The 22,735-nt window shown below is 49.6% G+C and overlaps 1 protein-coding gene across 3 annotated transcripts in view; it reads right to left on the bottom strand.

Annotated features, from left to right (window-relative positions):
* Window positions 1–22,735, bottom strand: part of dac (dachshund family transcription factor) — a 147,711-nt gene that overhangs the window by 40,993 nt on the left and 83,983 nt on the right. For all 3 annotated transcript variants that reach the window (XM_012297463.2, XM_012297464.2, XM_012297465.2), the window contains exons 5-7: window positions 14,349–14,425; window positions 12,574–12,744; window positions 9,326–9,550 (exon numbers count right to left, since the gene is read on the bottom strand). In XM_012297463.2, coding sequence (XP_012152853.1) covers window positions 9,326–9,550; window positions 12,574–12,744; window positions 14,349–14,425 — 473 coding nt within the window. The remainder of the gene's footprint in view (window positions 1–9,325; window positions 9,551–12,573; window positions 12,745–14,348; window positions 14,426–22,735) is intronic.

Genomic DNA, 22,735 nt, shown 5'->3' on the forward strand with positions numbered 1-22,735 from the left:
ATGCCACTGTTACCGGAGCGATTCATGGTTATTGATTAGTATATGGTGGCGGGAAGACGGCGCGGCGTAACGTGGCGTGGCGTGGCGTGGCGTGGCACGGCGACGGGTGGTAGCGGTGTAGCGTTCACATCCCCGGAGGGCTTGTACGACGACGTGTACGGTCGTATAGCTTCTGCGCGGTGCTAAGATATTCGCAGCAGCCCCAGGCCACCCTCAGAAACAACAATGTCAACTTACCCGTGCGCCGTGCCCTGCAATCGTTTGAATAGTATAATGTAGCTTTCGTGTTACACCCCGATCGCTCCTCGACCCTCTCGTTGTCCTCGTGGATCGTTCCTACTCTTTTTCCTGCGTCTTCCGAACATTGCCAGGCGTTTGCGAATCCCATTTGGACGGATCGCGGACTCGGTAATAAACCGCCGCTGAGAATTAAGCGGCGGATTATTTCGGTAATTTACAACCCCTGGGATTCTCTCTCCGGTATTCGTTTGCCGGTGCACTCGTCGAAAGAGGGTAGCCGATGCGTCTTCTTCGGAGAAAGAGAGTCGGATCTCGTTCCTTCGCCGGAGTCCCGTTTCCCGCGTGAGAATTTCATAAATTTCCTGACCCTGGATCCCGATTAATCCCGCCGCTGAATCTCCTCGGAGAGGGGAAGGAACGACGATATTATTGTTTCCACCCTTGCATATTATAAACGCGTAACGATCGTCCGCTCGCAAGTTTGTCCTCTCCCGCGGGCATGTTTCTCCGCGCAGGATTCGAATTGTCTACCAGTCACGCGACCGGATATCTCCGCGAGTACGTCGTTTACTCGTTGCCGCCGCGACCCGACCTTCGGTATCGTAGAAACGTGGATTGGATCGATGAATCGATCGATGGATACCCCGAACAATAAGGAGAAGCGTTACGCGACTTTGATCGAAACAAACTCGACTCGAGGCCAATAGTTATCCTGCGCGGATTACGGTCCTTGGCTAAGGGCTACAAGGGTTTCCCTCGTACAGGATTTAAGACGGACTTAGGCCTTGTTCCGGTCGCTGACCACTTTGCCTCCCATTAACCATTAACGGATCTAACGAAAATAGGATTAGATCGCAGCTAGTCAGTCTCGCCGCGACGCGGTGTGCTCAAACTACTGCCGTTTTCGTCGGGCGTCGGGTTTCTTCGACGAAAAGCCGCGCGGATTAGCCGTGGTTCTTTTCTTTCTTGCATCGATGAACGTCGCCGAGAGATTCTTTACGCTCGCCTTTTTTAATCTTTCCCGAGCTACAAACATTCCAGGTATTTGCCGAGGATTTTCGATACTTTTTAACGCCAAATTAATCGGTAAAATTGGTTAAGCTAATTTTCGAATATGAGAAGTTGAAAGTTTTCTAATTTACACCTTATTTCAAATCCGATTTCTGTCAGGAAAATGTGGCGAGAACGAGGAACTTTATCCGAAGGAACGAGTGTACGAACAGGCTTCGTGGATCTCGCGTTTCCGTTGTTTCTAACCAACGGATTTCCACGAGGAAAAATGAAGATAGCTCGAGGTCTCTCGAACGAGTCGAAGACGGTGATATCGTCGAAGCGGTGGTTTCTAAGCGGCATGGCGGTCGTGCAATAACTCGACAAGATATCCCGGAGGGTCTGTTCCCGAAGGAAGGAAGGAAGGAAGGAAGGAAGGAAGGAAGGAAGGAAGGAAGGATTATCTTGAAACGCGAAAACGCTCTCCGCCGTATCTCCGGCCGCGTTCGAGCGACGAACACGGCCACCGTAGTCTCGCGACTTCGAGCGGACCAACGAGACAGAGATATCGGAACTATTCGCTCGCGATCGACCACGATGTACGATCGCGTTTATTTTTCGCTGCACTTTACGCGCTGTTTTACGCCACGCGTATCCTTCGACGATTGTTCGCGTTACAGCGTATACAGGAATCTTATTGATTTAGGAGGCTAATCGACGTTAAATTATCGGGACCTTATTCTCGCGCTTATTCGAATTCTCTCGTAAGAACGGTCAGAAGTTTCTCTAGTAATCCTCAGTCGTAACCGCGAATCGATCTGGGGTGCAGTCGTTGAACTCTCGCGTACGTAATCCCATCGTGAACCCGGCTATTTTTTTCCCTCGGTTGCAACGATACCGACGCACCATTGGATCTTTATCGTTATTACGAGTGTCTGTCAGAATGTACTTGCATGCGTGCATGCTAGACCAGCCGCGCACAGCACGAGACATTAATGGTTCGCGATCGTAAAACGTTCAGCACCAAGATTCCTCTAGCATTTATCGAATAACCTCCGACGACCCGTAGCCGACATCTTAACGATCGATTCTTCGTCTCGTTCGTTTTGCCGTACGATTCCGTGGCTTACACGCTCGGCTTTTCGTGGATGGCCAAACTCGAGACACTGTGTGTGCCCTAAGGCAATTTATGCGAAAGCAAAAGCGTATCGCGTGCACAGGAAACGGGCACGAGTTGTAAAATCGGGGCCCACTCTCGAGCAACAACCAGCTGCTTCTTCCTCTTTTCCCTGTCCCGCGTGTCACTCGAGACCGTAATTAAAAATTGTTTTAACGAATGCTGCCATACCACGGTATCTTCATCTTCTCGCGCGTTCACCAGTCTCGAGGCTTCCCGTGAACGAGCTGTCTCTCGTTAGCGAACCCCGTTAATAACCGCCTGCTAGCAACTTATCATCGAACTCCGTTGTTATTGCCTCGCTTGTGTCGTTCCAGCTAAACTCGCCGATCTTTATCGTCGTAGTCGTCTTCGTTCCCGTAACGTATGCAGGAAGTATACGATGCGTCGAATAAAGCGAGTCGAAGGGCCGTCCTCGATCCCAAAGAACCGACGGTCAATTTTTTTCATTCTACCGTGGCTGATCAATCGTTTCAATATCGATACTCGTTTCCGCTTCGATGTCCGCGCTCTCCGCCGAAAACAGTTAGCAACGACAGAGAGATCAACGAAACCGCGATAGACAGAGAGCATTGGAAAGAAACTTGACCTACCGCAGTTTTAACTACCGTTCAATTATACAGTTTGCTTTCGGGTCGTCGCACGGGCAAATAAAACGTGTAATTTACCGGCAATAAAGGAACAGCGGTAACGGCCACTCGAGAGAGTCGAGAGAGAAGGAAACGAAGAGAGGATCGTGTCGTTAACGACGCCGTTTACTGCCGCGAGGAGCGAATATTTTGTTACAACTCTCGACCGAGAGAACTGATTCGACGACGTGGAATCGCCACGGCACGCGGCTTCTCGTCTCCTTCGACTCGACGATTCGCCTCGGCGTCTTCGCAACCAGATCTTCCTCGAGAATGGTGATAGAATTGTATCGAATGGAACTCGATTAAGACAGAATCCTGTTCCGAAAGCATCGATTGGGACTACGAGTGCAGAAGAACGCCGGTAACTGATCCTTAAACAACACCTTTTTCCGTATAATGCGTATAATCGCGTGGATCACGGGTAGTTCGGCAAATTTCCCCTTGCGCGTAATCGGTCGATTAAAGAGAGGAAGCGCGGCAAGTATTTTGCCTATCTTCTTTTCGAGGAAGAAGAACAAAACGAACGATTTATCGCGAAATAAAATATACGATTATTTTCATGAATTTCTGGTACAAAGTTGGAATTTACGAAACTCTCTTAACGCGAAAAAGAAAATGGAATTGTTACTTTGTTCGTATTACACGGTGATGCCTCGGCCGTTTCGGTCGATCGTGTCCCGGTTCCAAGTCGAGGAATTTTCATAACGAGCATCGGTAGCAGCGAGTCTCTCGAGAGCCGGTAGCTTGCCGTGGAAGAAAAAGGGCGCCTTTAATGGGACACGTTGGCGCCCGGGTCAGGGTGGCCCCGTTGTTACTCGTTAATTCGAGCCGCGACCACGAGCAGAGCACGCACACCGTCGTTCCGGACCCTTTGGTCCGGTTATTCTCGCGCGAATCCGTGGAAAGCTGCAAACGAGCGTGAACCAGAGGTATGCGCTTCGAACGAGAAAGAAAAGGAAGGGGCGTGCAACTCCGGCCCGAGTCCTGTTGCCGGACCAGCCAGCAAAGTAGGAATAAAAACGCGAGACAATACGATGTTGCCGTGGCACGGTCCTTGTCGGTTCCCACCTCGGGCTCCCAGAACGCAGGGCCAGTATGGAGAACGCGGAGCCGATTGTCAATTAGAGAAACCACCGGGGCTCTCTTTTAGCATAAAGCACCGGAAAACGAGCCGTTTGTATCCAGCTGAAACGTAAACGGGCAAACAGTCGATTCGAATAAGAAAAACGGACAGAAACAGGCCCGCGAAGAGGTGGGAAGGAAATGGCGAGTCTCCGCGATAAACCGTCGAGTAGACGTCACCTAAATCTTCGGTTTAACGATCCGGAGGACATCGATCCACCGTTCGATCGTCACCGATCGTTGTCGCGTCGGAATTAAGTAACAAAACGAACGGCAGCGAACGTCTAACGACACGGTGATTTCCTCGGTAAAAAGAAGTCGAACGGTTCGCGCACGCGAACGCGTCCTCTCGCATCGAGCGCGATTATAAACCGAAAATTTACGAGCCTCTCGAAGCCCGCGAGAGAATTCTTTTCCTCCCTATCTTGTCCCGTCCTGTCTCGAGACTTTGTCGCGTCGCGAGTTTTATCGTCGTCGCGGTTTTAAGTGTCCCCCGCGAGACATTGTCGCCGAGGTCCTTCCTCCCGCGACCTTCGCTTCGTTACGATCCACCGTGTTCGTCCATTTCCCTTCTATTATATATCTTTGGGTAGCGACATCGTACCTAGAGAACAGTACCCGAACGACTCTACTTCGCGATTCGCTGACTCGCGCTTGGTTGTAAAATCCATTTAACCCTGTGGAACACGCGTTACGAACTTTAAGGCAAACGACGCTCGATCGATCCCGATGTTCGTTTCCCGTTCCCCGTCAACGATTTCCGGGCATAGGCGGTTTTACGAGCGATTCCCCCTTTTTTCCAGCGGTGTCCATCTCGAGGCTGGCTCGAGTTTTATCGCGTCGCGTCGGTTGTTTGCTTTAATTAGTAGGTCCTAGATTTAATTAAGAATGGTACCGGGTCGCTTTATTGGGCCGCAAACGACCGGGCCACGACGAGGTCGCGACGAACAGCCGTTGTCTTTTGTTTCGAACGAGCGAAGAAATTCCACGTCGAATCGATCTGTACGGTATAATATCCCTTTCTCTCGGCCGATCCTCCCGGGACGGTTTCGCGGCTGTTCCGAGCAACCGGCTTCCGCTCCGTCCCGCCGCTTCTCACGGTCCCAGCTATTAGCCAGGCATAATTTATTACTTTCCACCGTAATAAGCATAATAATCGGCGCGGCCGGTTGTTCGCGCGCTCGCAGCCCGCGACCTTCGACCCAGAGACGATCTTTAAGGTAGCCTGCGCGCGGTTGCGGACGTTTAATGATGCCGGAGGCTGCGCCGATTCGGTGGATCGCGAATGGAAGCAACGAATCCGAGACAAGGGAAAAAGGGAGAAGCAAAAGCCGAAACACGAGCACCAACGACGAAATCGTAACTCCTTCGAGTCTTCTTCCTTTTTAACGGCCATTTCTCGCGAACCCCTTGTTCGCTTCTCTATTTATAGCGAGGATACCGGTCGGACAGCGCGCGATCGTGTATGCTTTTTGGGTATCCCGGTGTTCCAACTACCGACTCTCGTCCTTTTCGCTCCATGCCGATTTACACGTGCTTTTATTATCTTCCGACTATCGGATAAGAGGTACATCGATACAAATTGTCAGTCTACCGTTCGAGATGTTCGACCAAGCCATTATAAAATGCTCGGGGATTTTTGGAAGTTCGCTCGACTCCCCGAGGGTAAAGCTGTCTCCTAGAGAAAAATAGCGAAGCAGGAAGCATCGAAACGAAGAGCGTTCGTACCGATCTCGAAATGGATATACCTCGTGCCGCGAACAATGTCGCCGGAGGCGCGTTTCGCGAAAGGCGTAGCTCGGTAGCCGGGTTCTCGTGCATCCTGGTAGCCGTGCACGGAGACAAACGCGAAGAGGGAGAGAGAGTGGTTGCGCTGTCGCGCTGCGTGGCTCGCGGTAATAGGATTTCACGTAAGCAGCCTCCCAGGCAGCGGCCAAAAATCGAAGGAGCTTACGGCGCGACGGCAGGATGCGCCGCGCCGCGTCGTCGGCCGGTGCAGCTCGACGAACGAAAGCGAAACGGAACGGCCGAGGAAAAAAGAAGGGAGCCGACGCGAGCAGAGGCGGTACTGGAACTGGAAGTCTGCGAAGATACCACGAGTCGAACGAAGAGAGGAGCGGAGGGACGCGGAGGGCTGCGAGAAAGAAAGACGTCCGGCCCGTACAATTTTAATTAACCCGGTACCGGGTAGCCGATCGCGATCGAATCGGGTGCACGATCTACAAGGAATCTACATAAGATCCTCCACTCGCGGCTACAACTCAATCCCCTCTTTCTATTCCGCTCGCTCGGCCCTTGAACGTGGCCCGCCACGGACTCCTTTCTCTCTCTTTCCCTCTCTCTTCGTGGATCCGGGGGACACGAACAACCCGGCACAATCTTTGCGCTCCCGCCGTGGCTTCTCCTCGTCCCTTATCTTGGCCAGCATCGAAGATAGCGAGCTCTCCGCGAGCTGGCTACTCGCCAGCAACCGAGCTCATATTGTTCTCCGTGCGGCGTGTAACTTACCGAGAAACAGAGACGGAGAACAAGGGAACGGAGGCCTCTTCTCGCTTCGACGTTTTTCTTTTTCCTTTTTTAAGATGGCCACGAGGACCTTAACGAACTACGATTTCTGCTTCTCTTGCCACCGAGACCAGAGGCGTTTCAGCTTGCCTCCTGGTTAGGCCTTCGTCGAGGCAAGTATGACGCGCGTCGCAGGACTCGATAACCTTCGTTTATCGTTCCTGTACGCGGATGCACGAATTAACGCCAGGTATTTTAGATCGACGTCGATCTTGCTAGGAGAAAGAAAAAGATCATGACATTACAGGTATCCTCTCGCTCGCGCGTCTCTACGGACTCGAACAGTAGCGGGTCGTACGAGAACGACAATCGTAGAAAGCCTGAACGATTCTCGACGAACCACCGTCGGCGTCTCCTCTTACTGTTCGGCCTCCGAATCGTCCGAGAGTCCCGCTCGTGTTCTCGCGTCCGCGCGTATTAGACCGCGAGGCGGAGGACTCACCCATACGGAGAAGCTCGGTAACACGATAGCGGGTCGTATGTAAAACCATCTGGTGTAAAACGAGCTGCTGACTCGTTCGAGTATTAAATCGGCCCTCTCTCACCCCTGTTCCTCCTACGGTCCACCCTCTCGCGCTCCGTTAGCCGTCGACGCTCTCTCGATCGCCCTCTTCGACCTTTCTCGCTTCGATTCGGTCCCTTTATCCGACTCGGTTCTTTCCTCTCGAGCGACTGCTCGCGGCCACGGCGCAAACACTCTCGGTACGATGCGCCGCCACGCCGCGCCGGCTCGGACGTCGCGACGCGCACCGGATGAACTCGTTGCCGTTCACGTGTCGTCCTCGAACGCGGAACGTCCGCTCGATCGCACGTCTTCTCGCGTTAAAGTCTCGGCTTAATCGGCCGATTCGTCCGCGAAACAAAGAGCGGCCTCCTCGCCGCGATCGTCGGATACTCGAAAGAATGCCGCTTCGAGTTTTCTTCGGGGAAAAACGCAACCTCGACGGCGCGTAAGGAATTTATACGGTTAAACACGGCGTAGACACCGCTCGGCCAGCCATATAAAAGACACTTTGCGCCGGTTAATGGGCAATTAAAGGCCGAGTTTACGTTTTCAGCGGAATACATTAAGCGCGTTGTCCTTGTCCGCGATGGTGGTCGCCTTCTCGAAAACTGGGCCAACAAAGGATTACGGATGTTTGCGTTTCTTCCAGTCCAACTTGCCTTCTCCTAGAACGTCCCGCGCTCGAGATTAACCTCGCGACTGCACTGTATCGTCGTTCCTATTCCGTACCCGATAATTGGCTTTTCATAGATATTTCACGTACTGCCGATTGGAGATTATAATTTCCAGCTGTTATTACAGCGTAGTCAAACTTTTATTTTACCTCCATTCTTCGTTAACGATCGTTTCTGAAGCTTGACACAATGTATGCACGAAATATTACCCATATTTGCTTCGTATCTAATAATTTGCGATAAGGTAATTTGCACCATACGAATTACCTCCAACATTCCAGTGATTGAAGATAATATTTTTTCTTCCGGTGATTAAAAATATTGTGTTTCTACTTCTATTTTACGTACCGTATACTTTGCATTTTTTCCTACATTTTCGTATATTTTCAGCGCATAATATACCGTTATAAACAAGAAGCCTACGATCGAACCGAAACTGTTCGAATAATCGTCCAGTTTCTTCTCCTCCCAGTTTCGTGGCTTTCGTGCAACCGAGGATGCTGCGAACCGGACGCGTTTAATAATAATACAGGCCCATCTATCACCCGCTTAATGAGAAAGAAGTCGTACGCGTACACGTCGTGCGCCGCCACGGTTCACGGGACCCTTGTTAATCGCGTTACCTAGCTTCGTTGCTCGCCTATTTAAAACGCACACCGCTTATCTACCAACTACCGACTGCAACAATATTTTCAACACCGGCACGCACGCACGACTCCGCTCCGTGGCCGAGCTTCGAAGCCTCTCTGCCGTGAATCTCCTCCGAATCGAGAGCTTCCAATTACAAGACTATTCGTTACTCCCTTTTCGGAATATTGTCGTGTTCAGAGGCAGTTCTTTAAATCAACTATCGACGATGCTGATTTTATGATAGCTGGAAACTATTAAAGATATATCATAGTTCGGCTTAGATAGCATCAACGACTAATTGAATGATAATTAACGGCGATTTACGGATACAAATCCGACGTGTCAGATCGACGAGTGTGATATGGAACGTTGAAGCACGGAAGCGTAGGAATGTTGCTACGCGTTTACTAGCCGCGTGGCTCTCCGTTCGCGTTCTCGATTATGAACTGTTCCGCTCCGGGGGTTTCAGTTCCTATTTCGAACTAAAGGAGATTAACAGAGACGAACAGAAAATCTGACAAGAAAGAAAGGCGATAGATGGTTGAGAAATTTCACCCACTGGTCCAGACACGTAAATCTGTTAGTTTGACAAGGCTCTATCTACTTACGCCATATTTCGTTATCGTGCTTTGCCTGTTCTATCGTATCGTTCTAAATCCGATAACATTGTACTAACTAGCACGAAGAAACATAAAGTTGTAAGAATTAACGCGATTTCGCGAGAGCTTGGCGGTTAATAAAATCGCGAAGATGCGACCTGGAGTATCTTAAAGAAAGCCCTGCCACTGACCTTTCTCGTAGTTGATTTGCCTCTCCTGTTGCCTCGCGTTGTCGGCCGCGACCTTGAGCAAGCCCTGGATATTCCTGAGCAGGGTCTCCGTACTCGAGACCGAGGGATCCTGGCCTCCCTGAGAAACGGCCACCGCCGCTGAGGCTATCTGCGAGTAGTTCAACGCCTGAGGACTCTCGGATCCCGGCGCAGGCAACGGCAGGTTCTCCGGCACGTCCGACAAATCTGAAAAATTCAACGCATCCGTTCGATTTCGAGTATTTCGTGTGGAAATTACGAGGAGAGAGGAAAAATTTGAAAAGTTCTTGTCGGAGATCGACGAGAGCGGTGGGATGGTTGGTAAAATGGTGGGAGACGGGGTGCCCCTTGGCCTCCGCGATGGAGATAATTGTAATGGGTTTGGTGGAAGGACAGGACGTAAGGCGGTGGAAACGGTCGTCGAGGAGAGATCGAAGCGAAAAAAGGTGAAAATAAGGCGAGAAGGAGAACCGTTCGCTATCAAAAGGTGCCGGCGGATCGGTGTATCGAAGGCAGGCAGGCAGGCGAGCAGGTAAGGCAGGCAGACGCGCGAGCATTAAATCGGCCAATGGCAATAAGTAACCGAACACTGTGGCGTTGTAGGTGCGCGCTGATAATTAAAAGACGATACAATAAAGCACGTATCATTGGTCATAAAGCAAGCCGAGGCTAAAGCCCACGGTGTGGGCCGTACCACGAGCGGTCACTTAAGCAGGGAGAACCCACGCAGACGTCTTGTCTCGCCACTCCGAACCTCTTCGGCAATAACCATAAGGCATCCTTTATTCCGGCCGGATCTTTCGATGCCTCGACCCGGCTCCTCTCACCCCTTCGACCACGAAAACCATGCTTCCAGGCTAATCGTCGATACAGACGAGAATAACGAGGCTACTCCCGCTTTTAGCGCGAGAACTCGCGATCTACCTCCGGCGAAAAGGAAAAACGAACAAGCTGGAAGGAAAGGTCGCGAGCTATCTCGAGTTCGTGGCTAGTTTACGTTCCGAACGACGAACGAGTCCTTCGAAGAATTCTCGCAGGTTTTCCCTCCGAATTCGAACGAACATCGACGATAAATCGTGGATCGCCGTTGGATCCGATAATTTCGAGAAATTTAGCCAATCGTGTGAGATTGCCGGAACAACGGGAAAAAATGAGATTTTCACGCGTGTACGACTAATCGTGGCCTCGGTGTTCTATGTTCGGTTCGTGTCGCGCCGTTTCATTCTTGAATTTAATTCGTCCGCGATGAAGTTAAATCAGAAACGTGGCGAAGGGTAACAAGTAGTCGTCGCGGGATTACGACTCTGGAACACGCACGCGTTGTAAGTCTCCTCGAAGGAGCGCGAGACCTCCCTCGAACGTTGTTCCGGCGATCCTTTCGCAAAATTTATCGCCGACTCCAGTCTCTCCCTCCCTCTCTTTCGAATAACCACGGTCTCTGGACACAAAGGTCTGGATCGAAGGAGCGTACGGGGTTCGATTAACCCTTCGACGATCAGCCGTGCAAGATAGTTACAACCGACGGAAGATCGGAGAAACTTCCGCGAAACGGTCGCGAGTCTGTTGGTGCGAGTGCTAGTCGGGATCGAGACGAATCTTTAGGAAGTCGAGGAAACAGAAACGAAGGAATATCGCGGTAGATCGAATTCCAAGAACGAGAGCGAGATAGCGGCGCGTCTCATTAAATCAGAACTGCATTCCACGACCGTGTACACTCCCACGGCCGTTCGATGGGGTTCTACTTCGATCACCGCGAGCACCATAGGTAGGATGTAGCCGATGCATACGACACGCTGCGAGACACGAATTTTTTCCTCCCTCCTCTACACGATCGCCACAATTTATACGTCTAACTCGTGTCTTTCCCGAAATTTAGGGGCCCACTAATTTCACCATCCTCCATCATTCTCTCTAATCTAGCGTGCGACGTCTTTTCGAATTCGCTTGGCAATCCACTCCGCCTTCTTCTGTCGTTCGACTCCTTTTCTCGTATTCTTCGTAGCTCGGTTAAGATGCTTGTATCGCGAATGTACTCGAAAAAAAGCTAAAGGATTTCGGACAGACACAATATTCATAAACCGAGATAGAAACATCGCTATTTCTTTTAAAGTTGTAGATCGCGTGACGAAAATTTTCGACAAACATTAAATTACTTGTCATATTTATCGATGAGCAAACTGCTGAATTTGACAGTCGCGATACAACTACCTTAAAGACGGAACCAAATATTTCGTCGCGTTCACGCGATCGTGCGAGCATCGTTTCACGTGACTCTAATTGGAAGATCCAATTAACGCGCGAGCAATCGGCAAATCGATTAGGAATCACCGCGATTATGACGCTTCGCTGCATCGGAGCACCGTACCGGGACAGCCGAGATAGCACCACGGACCGTGATGTTTATCTGGGCCCATCTTTCATTATTAAAATGAAACTAAATACCGAAGATGCGAGTCTAACGAGCAACGGGCCTACATCGCCAGTGGTGCTTCGCGCCACCTACGTGATCCACGATTTTTCCCTCGAATTAGCATCGTTTCTTCAAGAATTTCATCGAAAACGTAGAAAATGAGATCTATGCGAAGACGAAACGTTACAGTATTATCGACGCTATATTCGACGAAACTTGTGGTTCTTTCGTTTCCAATAACTAACTTGGCGTTCGCGTTCAAAGACGCTTACTAATATTGCTTGAAGTTAATTACGTACAAGCACGTTCACGCGGCGTTTCGTACGCTGAACTAGGTCATTCTAAATATGTCGGGAGTAGAGCGCGCGTTTATTAAAGATACGAAAAATCATTCGGAAGTCTAAAGTATCGATTTAATTCCATTGTTCGTTATAGTGACGCGCATAAAATCCAAACACCTGGCGTTGAAAATTTCAACATTCGCGACTGACAAGTTTTGACAACCGCTGAGGAGACGAGTTTCTCGGGACGTTAGGATGGAAGACGAATCGCAGAAGAACGTCGTTCCGCTCCGGGCAGAGATGATCGATGAGAGGGTCTGACCTACCAGTCGTCCCAGAGAACTCGTCTTTAAACGCGGTCTGTCCAGTCGATTCGATATAATTATTTTACGTATGCGTGCCGCGGAACGGGCAACATCGTTTCGACTTTCGGCACACGTCAAATCCACCGTCACGCTCTACCTGCGTTTAATTGATCGAGCCGGGGCCTCGAGTGAGGCCTTAGAGCCTCGTCGACGTTTAGATCGCGCGAATCTCACCTTCGTCCTTCTCGTTGTCGTCGTCCAGTTCCTCGGACAGATTATCGTCCTCCTCCTCGTCGTCCTGCGAACGATGCGACGCCTCGGCTTCGCTTCCGGAGTGCTCGCCCACGCTTCCGCTTCCCGCTGTCTTTGACAGGTTCAGCACGGGACTGTGACCGTTCGACGAACCTGTCAACAATTTCGTTCGTTTTATTCGACGCGTTCGTTATCGCCCTACGAGTTCGCGACTAATCGCAAACGATTAATCTTTTCGTACGAATATGTCGCGAAATACGATGAATTTAGTTAACCTATAGAATCTACGATCTTCGCAACATTGTAAAACTGCTAATCTCCAAATTGCAATTATTAACCGCTATAGCGCATAGAAGTAACCCACTTCTACGCGTATGATGGATTTTATTTATCTCCGTGCATCTATGTTTGCCCGACAACGAACGCCCATTTTCCGTCGCCCTTTCTGTTTGATATCCTAGCATTTTAATCCTGACGTGGATAGATACTGTTTGGCCAACGACGCCAAAGGGAATGACGCATCGTCCACAGCGTCGGACGAACGTCCACGTACCAATCTTTCCGTAGATCAAGTTTGGCTAACTTTGTGTCCAACCGCAAAATTGTTTTATCGCTACACGAGGACGCTTCGATTATACCTAAAGATGCGAGAGTTACATTATGGGATTTCAAATGATAAGCAAATTGTAAGAATTGAAATTACAAAAATTCGCATTTTCTATCTACCGAAACGCATTCCGATAGATCCGAAACCGATAGATCGATCGAGTACGGTCGACGAAATCCTCCGGAGAAGAACGGAGGATCTACGGAGGACCACGAACACGATCGGATTCGAAATCGAATCGCGTCCAGTTTGTCGCCAGTCGGGACGGGGAGCGTGCGCTAACCAGCAGGATAAAAGGTTCGATCGGACGGATTAAAATATTACGGGGAATCCGAAGAAAGACGGAGCCGCGGCCGCGGTGTCCCGTAACCCGATATCAAGCTTAATCTTCTTGGGCCTCCTAAACGCTCGGACGGGTCAGCGACGAGAAATAAAGAAATCGAGAATGGGACTGGACCCGAGCGGACACGACCGACCAACCGTACAATCGTGGCCTTCTTTTGATCGTTGCTTTCCTATCGACCATCTGGGATTTAATTCGTTTTATCGGGGAAGATGTAAACCTCGTTCGCGTATCTTTTGTTCGTTCGTGGAAAGCACATGTTTTAGGCCTTGGTAATGTTTTAAAGAAACAAGTCCGCTAACTTCGAATTCTTGGCTCGGGACACTTTAACGCGGCACGATGCGATAGTTAGCAGGAATATTAAGGGAAAGGACTGTTTTCTGCTTCGCTCGATGTAACATTGTTCGTGGATCAAGGCAAACAGTCAACAACTGACGAACCAACACGGGTGAATATTTTAACGAGAAAACAACGAAGCTTCGTCGTGTCGTACGATTAAAAACTGCTAATTTCGTAACCGATCAAAGAATCACGAACCAAACCGTTTTCCGATCCTCTCGACTGTCAAATGCTTCGCAACGTTTGCGAGAGAATTTTCGAAGAGAAAAGGCTGCGTGAAAAATGGTCCCGTGACGACCTCGAGTCACGAGAAGAGCGTTAGGTCGGCGGGGAAAGAAAGATGCACCGTTCGCATCGTCCGCGATAGTCGCTTCCTCGAGCCTGTAATACCACACGGCGTTATTCGCGTAGAATTATCGGGCCGATTACTATAATTACGGTAAACGAGCGTACGCGTATTTATCTTACCATTGTGCGAGCTCAGATCCCTGGGTTTTTGGTCCAATGCGAGTGCTCTCTCGGCGTCCGCTCTGTCCTCGCGGAGCCTGCAAACATCAAAGTACACATAGATACGCTTTCAGCATCGATGCTCCGACGAATTCGAATCCATCGCTGACCGAGCGGAGGTGGACTCGGCCGCGCTGGCCATTAATTAAATAATTATTCTAGTCGTCGAGCGAACGAATCGCGTAGGAAGATAAATGCAGGTCTTCGCCGAGACCGCGTTCCATTCGATTATTACCGTTAATCGATTTGATTTTTCCTTTTCTCCGTCGGGATGTCGCGCTGCGTTTCAACCTCCAGGTAACGCGTAAACCCGGCCCTATTCTCTCCGTCTCGTCTACGAACGCTCCGATACAACCTAGGCTTCGCGTGCGTCTTCAATTACGTTAATTGCATGTTTATAACCTAAACGTTGCGTATCGTTCAACATTCGTGTACAAGACTTTATTGGACAATAACAGCAATTATTACCCTCCTCGACGATTCCGACGACCTACAAATTTTTTATCAAGGACATCACCTTCTACAATTGCTATTTCCGACATATCAGGACAAATATACTCGGTACTTTTGTCGCGGAGCGACCGCGGGAACACGTAACGTAACCGATCTAATATCGTTATATCGCCATCCTTTAATGCTTCGGTAAATTCGTGTAAAAATACAGCGACAATTCAGTCGCGTGCACGGGTCGTGCTGTCCGAAAAGCGAGAAAAGCGTCGACGCTTTTATCGCTGGCACCACGCTCGAGGTCATCCGCATATTTACGATATTTTGCCGAGGAGACGCGACAAGACGCGTCGTGAGAGTAGGAAATGGCTGTTTTCTCGGCCGATTACTCTCTCTCCGCTTCTTTCTCTCCTCCTCCTGCAAATTATTCTCCCGGGTATACTTTTTCCAGCTCGGTCGGTCCGCGTCGAGCCTCTTCGCACCTCGAATCGAACCGCGGACCATTAAGTAAGAAGTTAATATCGTTAAACATAATATTGGGCGCATCTGGGAGCCGCAGAGCACTTACCGATCCTCCCCCGTCCGCTTCGCCGCAAAACCACCCCTCGTACCGGTTCGCGCGAGTCCGCGAGACCTCGTCCCACCCCCAGCAACCGCTTCCTCGCATCTCGACCCCTCGAACCTTAATTTTTTAATGAGAAAATGCTTTCAAAGAGCCGGAGAGAAATACCGTGCGTCTACGAGCGATAAGTTATGGCCGCGTTAAGCGGAATGGAGGAGAGAAGACTCTCCTCCTTTTTCTTCCCTTTTCCATTCCCATTCGATTCGCGAACGACCACCGGAAAATGTACGCGCGGCTCTGTCGTTTCAGCCTGAAATCTTCTAAGATTCGCTAGTTTGTCGGTGAAATTTACGAGCGTTCGGAATTCCGTACAAGAGTGCTGCTTTTAAAAAATGAAAATGGACCGAACACGTCTCCTGGACGCGTCTTCGTGTCTGAAAATTAATCGTTTCGCCATTAATCCTTATCGTATGGAATTTAGTGTTTTCTCGTATAATCGATAGAAATGAAAATACAGAGGTACTTCTATACATATAATGATAAGCCGAAGCGTAAGCTTCTCTAGGAAGCAGACGCGCCAAATTGTTCGTTCTTCGTACGCTTTCGTCGAAGAAGGGTTCAAGCTTCCCTCTATTTTCGTCCACGATCGTCGTGGCCAGCGAGTATTAGAAGCGTCGTGCGCGTCCGATATCGTAACGACTTAATTTCGACGATAATTAAATTTTAATTGGTAATACGAGTCGATTAAGACAGCCGATGGGTATCTGGACCCGCCTACTCTTGGCCCAACGAATTCGGACGAGAAGGATACACGCCGAGATTCGGAGACCCGGCAACTTTGGGTTCCAATGGAACGAGATGGCCGAAGGGGAGGGTTGAGAAAAGGGTTGAGGAAAAGGAACGGATAGACCGCGAACGAGAAGAAGAAAACGGAGAAAGGGGAGAGAACCGGAGGAAGAGAAGGAGCGCGAGGGCGAGGGCCGATTCGCTTAGACGTCGTCGTAACCGGCAACGAGCCGGGGTTATTAAATTTGTAATTAGTCGAATATTACGGCGAGCGTCGCTGCGCGCGCGTTTCGCGTCTTTACGGTTTCAGTTTGAGCGTGTTGCGTGTGCCCGCGTGCGTTTAGCCGCGCGTTTACCTGGGCCTCGCGTGAGTAGACACCTAGAACCGAGCACAGCCTTTACACCACGTTAATACATCATGGATTTCATTAGGCGCGCCTATGGCTGCCACGACTCGCTGCTAGTCGCGAATAATTAGCGAGAGAACCTTCCCTTCGGGAAGGCGAGACTTCTTGCCCGAACAAGCCATACTCGGCTAACGAAATATTATAGAATTGTTCATTCGATCAAATTTCAGTAGCAAAATATAGGATCATCGTCTACTTAGCAATCTCCCAATTTAGATACCCTTCAACGATTCCGATTCATTTTTCGATTTACCTATTCTATCCGGAATAAAGGCGACCATGAAAAATCAATATCAATAATGAAATTACCGAAAGCTCGCAAGACACAAAATCCCGGCAGCGATCAAACAGCTCGAAGATTACAAGACATCGAGCGTTCATCGGCATTATCCTCGATCCATGATTGAACTATATTAACGTATCCTCCCGCAGCTACGCGACTAATAAGCCGAACGAACTGCCCTTCCTCTCTCTCTCGCCCCAGATCTTTGCCTTTAATTTTGATTCGGTAATGACGAGCTCGGCAGGGATTCCCCGGCGAGGAACGAGCGGTCGGCTCAGCAGGAGTTCATTAACAGCCGTATTTCGAACGCGAAGAAATCATCGTATCGCTAGACAGATTTCGACGAGATTTCGAAGAGGAGGCCGGCCACGCGACGATTCGACAGTTTTTCCCTGCGTCGAGTTTTTAATTAACGCATCGGCTTCCTTTTTTGGCGGGATCGCGGAAGCCAGGCGAGAGGGCGCGGGACGGGCGTTCCGTCATTTTCGTCGAAAAATCAAAAGCATCGGTGGACGCGTGACGCGCGTTCCGATAATGACAGGAACACAGTTGTAATTTCAAGAGGACAAAGGACCATGCAAATTGGCGAAAGTATGCCGGTGCCAGGTTTTTTCACCGATAAACGACGCCACGGCACGTCGATAATTTCCCCTCCCCGTCTTCTCGTCTGTTTGACTTCGTCCTAACGAATCGACGATTGACCGACGACCATTCTCCGTGTCGCAATTTTAATTACGCGCGCCCCTGTTCCCGCTGGAATTCGAGCCCCGATTGCGTTACCATTCGGAATAGCTTGTTTCGACGACAAACGACGCCGCCGCGCCATTGACTTTCGAGCGCGCCGCGACGAGTCGAAATAATAAACGAGCCGGTAACGGGATCCAAAGCTCGCGATCCTGAAAACGCCACCCTCTGACATCCGACGCGAAAGGGGTTCCTCGTTACGAGTCCCGTGTCACCACGAACCTTCGTCCTGCAAGGATATTCCTTATTTCCTACGGCGTTACGTCGATAATTACGAGAGAAAGCGATCGTGTTACCGAAAAGACAAAACGCCCGAAGCTTCTTTGAGAAACCTTCGCTCTCCTCCGACGCGTTTTCTACCGTTCCCTTGCAAAATGCTTCCTTCCTTCGTTTTCATCCATTCGATTTCGACGCCAATTACAGTTTTTTTCTTTTTTGTGTTCGAAAAGTTCATCGTTCTCGGCAGTAACAGCGTCCTAGTAGATCCTAGATAGGTGCAATCGACATTTTCCGCGCGACTCGTGAGAAGAGAGACAGGTTAAAACAAATGTAACGAACAGTAAGGGAAAATATGAGAAACATAAGTCAAGATAGAGGCGAAATTGCTTTCGAGATGAAGAAGCGGACGAGTGTCAAGACATTGTTCGTACGAACGAGAGGAATAAAGAGGGCCGAAGGAATCGAATTACACGCGATCCCGTCTCCCCTGCCTTTCGATTTCTGCCGCATCCTCGCAAATATTATCCGACGTATCGGTAGACGGACAACATTTATCAAATCGTGCGCGACGAGTCCGACTCGAGGGAGTTCTCTCTTGTCGATTCAATCAGCGGATGCCTGAGATTCCACTCTCTACTCCTCGTCGATCGAATCGATGCCGAAATGCCGACGAATAAGACGTCCAGTTCGCGGCATTAATACCACCCTTTCGTTCGCTTCGTCTTTCTCCGTACAATAAACTTCACGCGGCTTTAATTCTATAAATTAAGCCATGTTCGTTCCATTGATTTTTCGGGCGAAACTCCATCGTCGAACAAAATCACGAAATACAATGTCACCAAAAGGGATGAACGGTGTTGGACACGGCACGATTAAATTACAAAGCCAAAGTCGGGTTGCTTTCGCGAAACTCGTTAAACGCCATACTTATGCAGATTTGATACCATTCCCCCCGGTTGGCTCGGTAGCGCGTTAATTGCCACGTTTACGCGAGTCCATTGTCATCGGGGAGGAGCGAGATCTTTCCAGTTACTCGCGACGATGATATCCCGTACGCGAATCCTCGACAAAGCCCACCCATGGCTTCCCGAATCAACCTTGCGCTCTGTTCTTACCCCTTTCATCTTGCATCCCCTATTCCCTGTCCCTCGTTCGTCCCCCTTCCTAGTCTCTCGCGTTCTCGATTCTTCTTCTGGCCCGTTGGCAGTCTACACCGAGTTTCTTCTTCCATTTCGACCCTCTTGACTAATAGATCCGAACAACGGCGACGACACGATCGGGCACGGACCAACTTTATATCAAATCCGTGGATTCCAACGGGAGCAACGAGTCGTGATAAATGACGGTGCCTCGGCCCGACGACGATTGAGATTAATTTCTCGTTGTACGTCTTGCAGCGGGATTTAATACGCTCGCGGTCAAGTTCGTCCGTAGTTCATTCGAGTTGCGAGAGGGGCCTTCTCGGAAAATTACGAAGGGGAAGAAACGGCGATTCCCTATCGTGTTCGGCAAATGTATGCGTTTCCTTTTAAAGATCAATTAAATGGCAAAGTCTCTGTTCGTCTATTCGCTACAATCCGACTTCTGAGTTTCTCGCTCCCGAACGTTTTACTCTTCTCTTACCCTTACCCCGCTTTCGTCCGTGATCATTTGTTCGAGCGATCGATAAAGCAAAAGACGGAGGTTTACGTCGACAGGAGCAGAGGAAAAGGCGCGTATATAACGGTCGACGAAAGGTCTCCTTACCTATCTCTCCTCGCCCTTGTCGACGTTTGAACGAACGTAGCCGAAGCAGCTAATTATGTATCCCCTGCGGGACCCCCGTAGACAGGAAATGAGACTACCCGAGTTTCTATTCCTTCCATGTACACGCGTGCGCCCGTGTGCGTAACTCGGTGTTTCGAAACGCTCCGCTTGGAAATACTGTACGGATTAAGCGGGGCCCGGGGATCAGATACCGTGCGCCCGGTGATAACCTCCGACTTTATATCCGCGCAGGACAGCGGTTTAATTAGACGACGCCCGTGATTCCGTCTAGAAACGTTGATCGAGCTAAATTGTTTTCTCGGTATCAAGCTTTCGCTCTCTGGCCCCTTTGGATTCCGCTATCCTCCTGACTCTCTCTGCCGCTTGTCCGTTTCGCTTCCGAATAGCTTCCGGGGGCTGGCGAACGAAGACAATGCCGATCGACTAACTTGATAATCGTTTAGACCAGGGAGATTCCCAAGCTGCGGAGCTCGACCCACATTTTCGATAGATCGCGGTAAGTATTTCGATGAAATTTTATGCGATTTAGAATTTTATTTTATACGAAACGATCGCTCGAACGTGGAAAAGGAGCAGGGAAGAAAACGGGAGGAAGTTTACCCGAGTCTTCGTGCTACGCGTGTTTTCGTGTTAAAGAACGAGGCGTGAACGACTCGATACGACGAATAATTGTTTGTTTATACGGCTCTAAGCGCTTTTTAGTCTTCCCGGCACTCCGACTGCTTGCTTGTCCGACTACGGACGGAGTCTTCTTCTTGCGAGTCTTTTTTCTGCCGCTGTTCTGGTCCTACGCTCGTTAATCCACGGCTCAACACATTGAACGTGTGTCGTAACATGTGGCTACGAATCCGAAGGGGACCACGGGCATAAAAATAGCAAAAAAGTTTCGCTCGAAAGTACGTCTTATTTAACCGCGTCGCTAACTTCGACGATCCTTGACATCGTTGAATTCTCTCTTTACACGATATTTACGTAATTAACTCTTCGGCTACTTTAGCAAGAATTTACCGCGCGTTCGTATCTTTCGGTGGATCGTTGCACTTATGAATAAAATGAAAACGTAACAAAATAGACTCCTTTATCTCTTATCGAACTTGAAAACTGTGACGAATCGGACCATGAAATATCCAAGGTTGTCGGTCAGCAGAGAGTAACGTTGCTTGTATTTTTATTCGAGTACTCGGGAGCGTAACCGAAAGAATGATTACAAAACAGACGATTACGATAACGTTAAATAGTTGACGATGAAACGGAGAAAGAACACGAGAGTGTAAATTTTTCGAACACCGGTCGGATCAACACAAAGACAATTTTAATCGTTAACGAGCATCGTTCGCGTTTCCATTAAACGTTCGCAATGGCTCGATTAAATTGTAGCGTGAAAATCGCGAACGAGGTCAATGTCGCGATTCGCGGGATGAGAAAACGGGCAACAGCAGCAAGGGGTCGCGTTAGCGAAATCATTTATTCGAGAAAAGATAGGCGGTACGCGTGGCTGGTTGAATCGCCGTCGTGCACGATACGTCATCCCTGTTGGTAGCTAACGTTCACCCTCTCGCACGCGCACGCTCGAATCCCGAGAAAGCCTCGAAAGCATTTTTCAATTCCGCGAAACTTTACGATAGATATCTTCCCCACGAGGAAAGCGACCGCTCGCCCGTTTCGCCAGAAACATTTGTACATAAATCTGAAAATTATGAGCCGGTCCCCTTTTACCTCCCCTTTCAGCCTGGCCGGCCATATGCCTGCCAACGCGTAACGGAGAGATAACGCGCAGAGGGTAACCCCTCGTGAAGGCAACCGCAGCCGCGTGGATGTCGTGGTACACGCGTGAAACTGCACCGCTTTCTCTCTTTCCGAACAGACGAGTATAAGCCACCGGGTATAAATCAAGATTCGTGGAAAATAAAAATCACTTTCGCGACGGATCGTTCGATTAAGGGACATCGATGGCCGCTCGGGGAGATCAACCCTGCCGAGAATAAAGAGAGAAAGTGGAAAGAGCTCGGCTTATCGCGGTTTCGAATGGACCGATTCGGGGGGTTGTTACGGACCGAATGCTATGCCCGTTTTCGCTCGCATTTTGCTTCGTTCCTCTTACTTTTTCGCTGCCTTTCTTTAGCGAACGGCGTCTCGTTTCATCTGAAAATTTTCCTACCAATGATTTTAGATATTTAAGGAATACGAATTTAGCCTCGTTCTCGTATCTCGCCATCGGGTTCAGATACGAAAGAATCGCGTAGACGAAGAACGAGAGTTTGGACAAGGTTCAACGAACGATAAGTCTACGGCTCGATGCTCAGCCGCCAGGCAATACGCAAATAAACTCACGAATCCCCCTTTCGTATACCCTCGACCCATCGTGTTCCCTTGGCCACCCCTTAGCCAACTTCCAGAGTAGATCGAAGAAAAATATGCCCAAAGAGAAAAATAAAAAAAGACCAATCGAGGGTGTGTACGTAGAAAAGCAAAACGGGCTACCTGGTACGCTCTTATTCGACCCTTAAACCAGACAGCTTAGCGAACGTTCAAACCAAAGACTAGAGTTGTTCGAGGAGAGAACGTTCGAAAAGGATAGAAATACGAGCGATTCGGGACGATCGTTTATCGATATCTTTCGCTGGTGAAATCTGCTCGTCCGCGATAGAGCGAAACGCCCCTATTTCTACCTCGAGCGTGTGACGCGTGTGCGAAAATACGTAACGCGTAAAAGGCCGCTTATCGGGTTTGCGCAAGAATAGGATTCGACGACGCTTCCGAAAGCCATAACCGAAACGGTAACTGCCACCCTCTGACTGATCGAACTTATTCTTTTCCTTCGTTCCGTTCGCTTCTCCTTCAGTCGCGTCGCGACCTCCGCACGATAATACGCTCGGCAACGGGGAACGACGCACTATTTTTCTGCAAAATTGAATAGACAAAATCGAATATTTGCCTACTCAGCCACCGAGCGTCTCTCGCACCCTCGAAATGGTATCTCCGCGAACCAGTTCGCGCTCTACGCGTCGAAACGTCCTTTCGCGTTTTATTATCGCCAAGTACATTCTGTTTAACCACCCGGCGTTCCGGACGCAACATCGATTCGAATATTATACGCCGTACACGATTTCCATTACATAAACGTCATTGTATT

The sequence above is a fragment of the Megachile rotundata genome, chromosome 7 (genome assembly GCF_050947335.1).
Source record: "Megachile rotundata isolate GNS110a chromosome 7, iyMegRotu1, whole genome shotgun sequence".
NCBI classification, from domain to species: Eukaryota; Metazoa; Arthropoda; class Insecta; order Hymenoptera; family Megachilidae; genus Megachile; species Megachile rotundata.